Source organism: Colobus angolensis, unplaced genomic scaffold (assembly GCF_000951035.1).
Source record: "Colobus angolensis palliatus isolate OR3802 unplaced genomic scaffold, Cang.pa_1.0 Scaffold66, whole genome shotgun sequence".
Classification (NCBI taxonomy): domain Eukaryota; kingdom Metazoa; phylum Chordata; class Mammalia; order Primates; family Cercopithecidae; genus Colobus; species Colobus angolensis.
Genome location: NW_012120265.1, coordinates 3,735,073 through 3,745,521, shown reverse-complemented (window position 1 = coordinate 3,745,521; position 10,449 = coordinate 3,735,073). Strand labels below are relative to the sequence as shown.

Here is a 10,449-nt window from a genome sequence, read left to right as displayed (position 1 = left end):
AAATAAAATACTTGTAGGTTGTGCTAAATGCCAGGAAGAGCTGGGAGGTGTTCAAGGAGGGACTCTGGGTGGGGTGTGGTGGCTCACTCCTGTAATTCCAGAACTTTGGGAAGCTGAGGTGGGTGAATCGCTTGAGCCCAGGAGTTAAAGACCAATCTGGGCGACACAGCAAGACGGCCATCTGTACAAAAAATTTAAAAATTAGCTGGGCGTGGTGGCGTGTCTCAGCTACTTGGGAGGGTGAGGTGGGAGGATCGCTTGGGCCTGGGAGTTCAAGGCTGCATTGAGCTATGATCATGCCTGGACCACAGAGTGAGACCCTGTCTCAGAAAAAAAAAAAAAGTACAGGGACTCCGAAGCTAAGGGAAACAGTCCAGGTGTTCCCCAGGAAGAGGAGAGCTAGTGTGTTTGAGTAAGGCCAGTAAGCTTATTTGCCTGGAATGGGGAGGGAGAGAGGGAGAGGAGATGGAGAAGTAAGGAGGAAATCGAGAGAGGACCCCACAGAGCCTGGGAGTGGCTCCCAGTTAGGGTATATGGGGAAATGTATTAGGTCTATTAGGAAATCCTAATCCTGCCTACCTGCATATGAGCCCCACATAGCTGCTCCTCTGGTGGGTCTCCCCATGCCCAGCCCCTGCTCACTCAGTGTCAATGGCTTTCTGGTGCCCTGGGGATGCAGTGCCAGCTCTATCTTCATCCCTCCAAATAGGGTATGGCCCTGTCCCCTTCAGTTTTGCAGATGAGGAAACCGAGGCTAAAAGAGGGGCAGTGCCTAGCCTCCAGTTTTGGCTGGACCACATCAGAGTGGAGGTAGAAAACCTAGCTCCTGGGGCCGGGCATGGTGGCTCACGCCTGTAATCCCAGCACTTTGGGAGGCGAATCACTTGAGGTCAGGAGTTCGAGTCCAGCCTGGCTAACATAGTAAAACCCCATCTCTACTAAAAATACAAAATTTAGCCGGGCATGGGTGGCTTGCACCTGTAGTCCTAGCTACTTGGGAGGCTGAGCAGGAGAATCACTTGAACCTGGGAAGTTGAGGTTGCAGTGAGCCAAGATCCCACCAATGCACTCCAGCCTGGGCAACAGAGCAAGACTCTGCCTCAAAAACAAAAAGAAAGAAAACCTAGCCCCCAGCCCCTCTGGTTTAGTTGAAGGGTGCCGCTCCTAACTGGGGCCATGCCTCAGACTCCCCACCTGGAAAATGGGGGCAAAACCCCATCCTTGGGGTAGTGGGCATGGCTTGGGAGTGGGCGTGGCTGGAGGACTGAGCCCAGGGCCTTCCCTAGGCTCCCACTGCACTTAGCTAAAACCCACACCCTTGCCCCTGTCTTCCCACCCAGTCCCACCACACGGCCTTTTTTGTTCTTGATCTGCCATGCTGGCTCCTATCTCTGAGGCTTTGCAGACTCCTGGCACTCTTCCCCTCTTCAAGACTTGCCTAAAATGTCACCCCATGCCCTCCTCTCAAGGTGCTACGATATGTTTCTGTCTGGATAGTTCCTGCCACATCTCCAGGGCCCAGGGCATAGTGCATGCCCTCTACCAATGAATCTGTGGGAGCAGGGGCCAGGGTCTCTGCCTGCCATGTGGCCATAGACCCAAGGCTCAATTCAGAGAGGACGAGATGTTGGGGATGAGGCATCAGGGATGAGGGGAGTGTCCCATTTTCTCAGCTGGAGAAGCTATTCGAGACCACGACCCAGGACTGCTCCTTGGATCTGCCCCACCTGCACTGAGGAGCCTGTGCCCAATCCAGGGAAGCAGAGCCTCACGAGGGACCAAGAGCCAAGCCCAGGAGACAGCACCCCATAGGAATGTTTCTCAGGCCAAGTGAGAAATGCCTGTAGCAAGCCTGTGGCTCCAGCTACATAGTAGACTGAGGTGGGAGGATCGCCTGAGCCCCAGTTTGAGGCTGCAGTGAGCTATGACTGTGCTTTGCACTCTAGCCTGGGCAACAGAGTGAGAGCCTATCTCAAAAGCTCACGCCTGTAATGCCAGCACTTTGGGAGGCCAAGGCTGGTGGATCACTTCAGGAGTTTGAGACCAGCCTGGCCAACATGGTGAAACCCCATCTCCACTAAAAATACAAAAATTAGCTGGGCATGGTGGCGGCGGCACCTGTAATCCCAGCTACTCAGGAGACTGAGGCAGGAGAATCGCTAGAACCTGGGAGGCGGAGGTTGCAATGAGCCAAGATCGTGCTACTGTACTCCAGTCTGGGGGACAGAACAAACCTGTCTCAAAAAAATTTATCATGGTCGGTACTGGTGTCTGGGACACCAGTCTAGACATGTCACAGGTGGAGTGGGACAGGCCGGGGTTCAGTTTCTACCATGTCCTCTACCAGCTCTGTGCCCATAAGACCAGGCACTTGGGAGCTGTGGGGAAGGTATCAGCTCCCAGGCCAGAGGCAGGGATGCTTCAAAGACAAGAAACGGGGCCAGGTGTGGTGATGCACACCTGTAATCCCAGCACTTTGGGAGGCCAAGGTGAGAGGACTGCTTGAGTCCAGGACTTCGAGACCAGCCATGGGCAACATAGCAAAATTGTGTCTTTACAAAAAATACGAAAATTAGCTGGGTGTGGTGGTACATGCCCATAGTCCCAGCTACTGAGGAGGCTGAGATGTGAGGATCACCTGAGCCTAGGAAGGTTGAGGCTGCAGTGAGCTGAGATGAAACCACTGCCCTGCAGCCTGGGCAACAGTGAGACCCTGCTGATGAGGCAAAGACGAGCAAACCCCACTGAGATGATTTTTTGAGACGGAGTCATGGTCTGTTACCCAGGCTATACTGCAGTGGTGCAATCTTGGCTCACTGCAACCTTTGCTTCCTGGGTTCATGTGATTTTCCTGCCTCAGCCTCCCAAGTAGCTGGGATTACAGGCACCCACCACCACATCCAGCCAATTTCTGTATTTTAGCAGAGATGGGGTTTCACCATGTTGGCCAGGCTGGTATCGAACTCCTGACCTCAGGTGATCCACCCACCTCAGCCTCCCAAAGTGCTGGGATTACAGATGTAAGCCACCACACCCAGTCCCCACTGATTCTCATTCCTCTCTCCCAGCCCATGGGGTAAGTTGGCCACAAAGCTCCAGAGGAGAGGGGCTGTGGGGACTCCATCAGGCCCCAGCAGCAGGTGCACCCCACCCTTTGCTTCTCTTATTAACAAAGGGTCATCCTCCATCTCCCTCTGACCTGCCTTGGAAGCTAGGATGAAACAATACAGAGAAGCCAGGGCAGAAGGGACAAAAGTTCAGTTGACACATCATCCATTTATTATCCTTCAGAGTCTAAAACTTCCTCGTGATACAACGTATAGCCACCCATTCCAGCCTGCTTACTGGAACTTCTATTCCCATCTGGTGGCAAACATTTCTTTTTACATTTGTTTTACTATCAAAGATTTAGAGTCACAATAAATACAAGTGACAGCCTCCACCCCCGAAGAGCCCCCCCAATACCCTGCACTAGTGTAACCGTCTATTACACTTTAAGGAGTATAAAATTGTTTGCTGTCCTTTTTTAAAAGCTCAGTCCAAGTTCTTTAGGTTAACGTCATCTGCAGCATAGCTCGGCATCAAAAACCCTATGGCAGAGCAGCAAGGATCATCCCTTCTGTGATGGCGACCCCTGTGATGAGAATATTTATATAGAGGTCTTTCCCCTGCCTCTACATCCAATAGGAGAGTGGGAGCCACGGGGCCCAGTGGGGCTGCCACTGGGTCGCCCCATTCCCTCTGCCCTGAAGCTTTTGCTTCACCAAGGTCCGCGGATACAGGAAAGACCAGGAGCCACTAGCACTGTGGGCTGTTCCACCCTGAGAAGGGCTGCTACAGACCTCGTCAGAGATGGTTCTTGATGTCACCGTAGAGTTCCTGGGATGAGGTCAAGACGGCCATAGCTGTGGGAGGCTCCAAGGGCACTTGGCCATTCCAAACCCTACCCCCCATCTCCACTACAACAGGTGAGGTGTGAACTCTGAGATCTCCCCAGCCCTGTCTACAGGGCAGCCGACAGAAGGAAGTTTCCAGGTGCTGCTGGAGGTTCATGTCACAGATAACAGGGGATAGTTACAATCATTTGGGCTGGGGGCTCCCACATTCTGACGGCTTGCAGGAACCTGATCCTGGTAGGGCTCTCAAGAGAGACCAGGACCAGGCACTGGCGGGTTTTGAGGGTGTGCTTTGCTGCGGGTAGAACACCCTAAACATCAATCAATAGCTATCCTGATGAATCCAAACCCCACACCCAGAGAGGTACTTAATAATGCCTTCACCTGGAACATCATAAACGGCATCATACAACCCGCTTGGGGCTTATCATAGAGGTTATGCTGCAAGGAACTGAAAGGAAATAATGGGCTAGAGTGCTCGAGACAGCAGAAATGAAGGAAAGATTAAGGCATCTCACACTTTTGCCCCCTGAAACTATAAAAAAAAAATTGTATCACAGTATGTACGTTGTCCCTGATGGAATACTCCCTGGGGACCTGGGGCTGACCCTCTCCCTTTCAAGGGGCAGCAGTCCATAAGGATGGGTTGACAGTCATCAGCCCTGGAGGGACAGCCGGGCCAGGCTGGGAGAGGTCAGGAGCTGGAGCTGGGGCTGAGGGCCGGCGGGTGCGGCTCGGATCTGGCCCCCTGGTCAGACCCAGCTGACCCAAGCTGCAGCACGCAGAGGTGACTTTGGCCTGGATGCCTGATCCCCAGCCACTGCATAGAACTGAAGTTGGTTCGCTGGGCAGGGCTTTCAGTGGGAAGAAGCCAGCCTGGCTGCTCCTTCCAGGAGGAGCTGGAAGATCTGGCCCCTGTCGTGGAACAGAGAGGGCCAACAGCTCAGGGTCATAGGAGACAGGTATTTATTTGCCAGGCACACAGAAAAATGCGAGGAATAGAAATGCTTGCATACTCTTGAATTTTTTTTTTTTTTTTGGTGTAAAAAACACACCCTCCCCTCCCACCCCAAAAAACATCAAATTCCTTCCTCTTCCCCAAATCCCTGGATATTGGAATGAAAGCCACCCTTCCCCACCCTGCCCTCACCTTCTTCAGCCCATCCAAGTTATGCACAAAAAAAACAAAAATCAGTGAGAAATTTGGGGGTCTGCACAACAAAAAATTAGATAATATTTTCCAAAACTAGGTCTTCTATGGTGTATCAAAAAAGTTTCCTACAGACTGAGGATATTCACACGACAGGAGCCTGGGGGTTAAATGAGCCTTTATTAGAACGTTGTAGCAGTTGTGTTTGAAGGCGGCGGCCCTACAAAAAAAAAATTTAAATTAAATTCCCTAACTGCATGGGTAGAAAAACCAGGGCTGGAGCTCAATTGGGACCGGTGGAACCCAGTCCTCATGGAGACACACGCATGTACGTGGGCACAGGACGCCCTCGCACCAGCAAGAAGCCGGCCCAGCGTGAAGGAGACACAGAACGGCTTCTGCCTTTCCTCATGGATCCAGTTTTTGAAGAGTGGGACGGGAAACAAAAATGAAACTAAAAGCAGACCTGATCCTTTTAAAACATTTTTGTAGACTCTAAAGGGAGTTCCAAAAAAAAAGTCTGAAAGCAAATCCTGACAGCAACCCCTAGGTTTAAGGACAGGTTCTAAACTAGACCCAAATGGAAAACCTGAAGTCTGTGCGCAGCGGCTTGCTGCAAACCTGGACGGCGCCTCCCAACCTGCACACACCTGTGCACATTCACCTGCTAGAAACAAGGCCAGGGTGGCTTAAGATTGCGTCCATCGAAATGAATAGAAAAAAGGAAAGAATTTAATAAAATAAACCACAACAGAAAAACCCCACAACAGTCCCCACTCCAGCTTCCTGCTCGGGGCTGCTGCCGACCGGATCCTCTCCTCCTCCCTTCATGGGCAGCTTCTGGCCTTCATGGGCAGCTTCTGGAATCCCTGCTTCTCTGGCTGGGTCTGTTCTTCAGTTTGTTCTTCTAAGTCTAGGAGGTCCGGGGGCAGGGGTCTCCAGAACCAGCAGCAGTGGAAGCGTTCAGCTGGAGCGAGGGCTGCCTCGGTCATCCTGCATCTGTCCATCAGTTACCGGGGCGGGCCGGCCGTCCCTGCCAGGGGCTGTGGCACCATAAGCCGCCCACCCTCCAGGGCACAGGGCCAGCGGGATGACGCAGCGTACAACAGGGACCCCAGGGTCTGCACGGTTTACTTTTAACTCCATCATCATGAGGTGATTAAAAAAAATCTTTCAACTTACAGATCGCCATGGGAAGGCAGTCAAAGATCGGGAGCCTAAGACGGGGAAAAGCAAAAACAAAACGAAACGCCCCGCTCGGTTCAGAAGCCCCGGGCGCTGGCCTTGCCGCCCATGCGCATCACAGTGTCCAGGGTGAGCCGCCCGTGTGCCGGCAGGGGCCGAACAAGGGGGCCGGGAGCAGAACCAGCCCCCAAGGTCCACTTTTCTGCTGGTGTCGGGCAAACTAAAGGCAAAGAGAGAAAGGAAGAGAGCCCACGGGAAAGGTCCCCCAGCGATGATCCTTGTCCGCCTATGAGGTGGCACCAGCCCCCCAGCCCTGATGAAACTTTGCAGCCAAGAATTGAGGTCTCGCCTCTGCAGCACGGCCGGTGCTTGCTCTTGGGACTGGCACGGTGTCTTCCCGAGCCAGCGGAGGGTGATGCAGTGGGTCCTTCTAGACTGGGGGCCAGGTGGGGGAGGAGAGAGCCCGTCTTCCACGGGGCCTGGCTCGCACTATTTCCACGTGGCTGACTGGGGGATGGAGCGGGGTGGGATCATGTCCAGGAGGTACTCTCGCTGGCGGTCCACGGCCGAGGAGCTCTTGTGCACCGCCAGGCTTGGGCTGACAAACGCAAGGGTCCCGCCTGCAACAGAACAGAGCAACCAGCCGAGAAGGCCCTCGTCAGGAGGACTCCTGGGAGGAACCCAGTCACACCTGCCTAGACCCCTGCCCCAAAACACACTGAGAACCCAGGAGCCCTTGCGAAGCTGCCCACACTAACTCAATCAACGTTTCAAATCCCAGGCCCCAGAGCTGAAGAGTATTTAGGTAGCAACTCAATGGCCCTGACATTTCCAGGTTCTGCCAAGGTAATCCCAAGTGCAGGGCAATCATCAGAGGGTCAGCAGCTACCTGTGTTTACAGAAATGAAGGCACTGACCGCAGTGCTGCTTAGAACAGTGGAAAACCATAAACAAATGTGTGCAACAGGACAATAATGTAGGATGGAATACTATGCAGCCATGAAAAACTATCTTAGCCGGGCGTGGAGGCTCAGCCTGGAATCCTAGCACTTTGAGAGGCTGGGGCGGGAAGATCGCTTGAGGCCAGGAGACCAGCCTGGGCAACACAGCGAGGCCCCATCTCTAAAAAGTATGAGCTGGACATGGTGGCACATCCCTGCAGTCCCAGCTACTCCAGAGGCTGAGGTGGGAGGATTGCTTGGGTCTAGGAGATCCAGGCTGCAAGTGAGCTATGATCGTGCTACTGCACTCCATTCTGGGCAACATAACAAGAAGCTGTCTCCACAAGAAGAAAACAAAAAACAAAACAAAAAAAAGGAAAAAACCTATCTGCTACCCTCAAGTGTTTTTTTTCCTTGGTGGTGGTTGTTTTTAACTTGTAGAGATGAAGTCTTGCGGTTTGCATTATCTAGACTGGTCTCAAACTCCAGGCCTCAAGCAATCCTCCTGCCTTGGCCTGTCAAAGCACTGGGATTATAGGCACCAGCCACTGTGCCCAGCTCAAATTTTTTTTTTTTTTTTTTTGAGACGGAGTCTTGCTCTGTCACCCAGGCTGGAGTGCAGTGGCACGATCTCGGCTCACTGCAAGCTCCGCCTCCCAGGTTTACGTCATTCTCCTGCCTCAGCCTCCCGAGTAGCTGGGACTACAGGAGTCCGCCACCTCGCCCGGCTAGTTTTTTGTATTTTTTAGTAGAGACGGGGTTTCACCATGTTAGCCAGGATGGTCTCGATCTCCTGACCTTGTGATCCGCCCGTCTCGGCCTCCCAAAGTGCTGGGATTACAGGCTTGCACCACCGCGCCCGGCCTCAGCTCAAATTTTAATGCTTACAGTAAGGGTCTCTCATTAACACACAAACTAGCCAACGCAAGGCACACATTTCCACAAAGGACCCTCAAGGGAAGAGGAGACACAGGGGAAAACCCATTGCCACAGTCTTTTCTTTCTGTATTTTCCAAATTTCCATGATGGACAAATATCACTTTTATAATTGGAAAATAAATAAATGCCCCCACCCAGCACACGTAGGATTTTTTGGCCAAAGGGTAAGGGCTGCCCCAGACCCCTTGAAATGGGGTCTCACTCTTGCCCAGGCTGGAGTGCAGTGGCACAATCAGTGCTCACTGCAGCCTTAACCTCCCATGCTCAAGCGATCCTCCTCCCTCAGCCTCCTGAGTAGCTGGGACCACAGACACACGCCATGTGCTTGGCTAATTATTTTTTTGTAGAGACAAGGTCTCACCATGTTGCCCAGGCTGGTCTCAAACTCCTAGGCTCAAGCAATTCTCCCATTTCTTTTTCTTTTTTTTTTTTTTTTGAGACGGAGTCTTGCTCTGTCACCCAGGCTGGAGTGCAGTGGCACGATCTCGGCTCACTGCAAGCTCCGCCTCCCAGGTTCACGCCATTCTCCTGGCTCAGCCTCCTGACTAGCTGGGACTACAGGTGCCCGCCACCGCGCCCGGCTTATTTTTTGTATTTTTAGTAGAGACGGGGTTTCACCGTGGTCTTGATCTCCTGACCTCGTGATCCGCCCGCCTTGGCCTCCCAAAGTGCTGGGATTACAGGCTTGAGCCACCGCGCCCGGCCAATTCTCCCATTTCAACCTCACAAAGTGCTGGGATTTCAGGTGAGAGCCAGCACGTCTGGCCCTAAGAGTATTTTTAGTGGTGGCTAATACATCTTGTGGAAGAAGTGTTCCCAGGTCAAATGTTCTTAGGAACCATCCCTATGTGCAAGGGCAGCACTCCAGAAACCTGGCAACTGGGTGCTGCCAGGCACTCTCTCAAAACCCTCGGGGTAACTCTTTTAGGAAACAGCGCTTTCAACTATTTCTTTTCCCTCTAATCCTACCATTAGACACAGCAACTACTGATGCCTTTATGCTCCCTTTCAAACTTCAAACACATACGCACACACACGGCTTCCAGATGACTTCCACCACCGTGCCCACATGCACACACTTATCGACCTCTCCTACTTTTTTTGAGACAGAGTCTCACTTGTCGCCCAGGCTGGAGTGCCGTGGCACGATCTCGGCTCACTGCAAGCTCCACCTCCCGGGTTCACGCCATTCTCCTGCCTCGGCCTCCTGAGTAGCTGGGACTAGACGTCCGCCACCATGCCCGGCTAATTTTTTGTATTTTTATAGAGATGGGGTTTCACCATGTTAGCCAGGATGGTCTCGATCTCCTGACCTCGTGATCCACCCGCCTCGGCCTCCTAAAGTGCTGGGATTATAGGTGTGAGCCACCGTGCCCGGCTAGACTTCTACTTTCTTTCTTATACTTTCAAACTTCCCACAAGAGTAATTTCTGACCAGCCCGGGAGTCCTTAGCTGTCTTAAACCTGCTGAGCAGAATGTCTGGCTGGCTCCTTTGATGACAGCGCACTCAACTGTCCAGGCTGCCTGCATTCCTCTGCAGCCGAACATCTGCCCTCTCCTGAACTGCTCCTGCAGAGCCTGGCACCTGGGCACGCCCCTCACTTAGGACAGCGGCAGGCTCAGCAGGCTCTCGGGCTCCCCCACTCTGCCTAGGATCTGTCTCACGACTGTCCTCTTCTACCTGCAGGGTCACAGGCTTCAGGGTGCATGTGGGACACTTTGGTTCCTCTCCCAGAGGGTGCCCGTCTCCATAACTTGGCCCTTCCTGACCACCTTTTATTTTCCCATTTTTGGTGGACACAATAAATATTAAACTTTTGTTCTAATGTTAGCACATACGTGAGAAAATAAACAGGCCATCGGGACCATGCCAGGGATGGTGGGGCCGCAGCTGACTCAGGAGAGCCCACTCGAGGGCCTTCACCCCACTGGTTGTTCTTCAAACACCGTCTCCGGCAAGGCCTCCATGACCTGCCCTAGGTGAGCCCGGCCCCTGCCCTGGGCGCACCCCCCGCCCCGCATTACTGTTCTACTCTGCACCACTCGGTGTGACCGCAGCATGGATGGCACAATGACAGAAAAAAGGATGTTCACTGCGGCACAAAGAGAAATGGGGAACCCTGAGTGGGGAAGACAGGGGTGTGTGCTGACAAGAGTCCATGTGGATGGCTGTGGGAGCACCCTCTGAACCAGGCCTGGCCCACGTTTTGTGGGTCAAAGGCTGAGCCTGGGTTCAGAGAGTGAGGGTAGTTACTATTTCCTATCTGCTTGCGGCTGTCACTTCTTCAGGGTGTCCTGGTTAGAGGCGGGAGAGAAAGCCAGAGTCCAAGGAGGTCG

At 53.0% G+C, this 10,449-nt stretch overlaps 1 protein-coding gene across 2 annotated transcripts in view; it reads right to left on the bottom strand.

Annotated features, from left to right (window-relative positions):
- Positions 1-3,258: 3,258 nt before the first annotated feature.
- GATAD2A (GATA zinc finger domain containing 2A) overlaps positions 3,259-10,449 on the bottom strand; it is a 128,256-nt gene continuing 121,065 nt past the window's right edge. For both annotated transcript variants that reach the window (XM_011925874.1, XM_011925875.1), the window contains one exon: positions 3,259-6,851. In XM_011925874.1, coding sequence (XP_011781264.1) covers positions 6,721-6,851 — 131 coding nt within the window. In that variant the 3' untranslated portion in view covers positions 3,259-6,720. The remainder of the gene's footprint in view (positions 6,852-10,449) is intronic.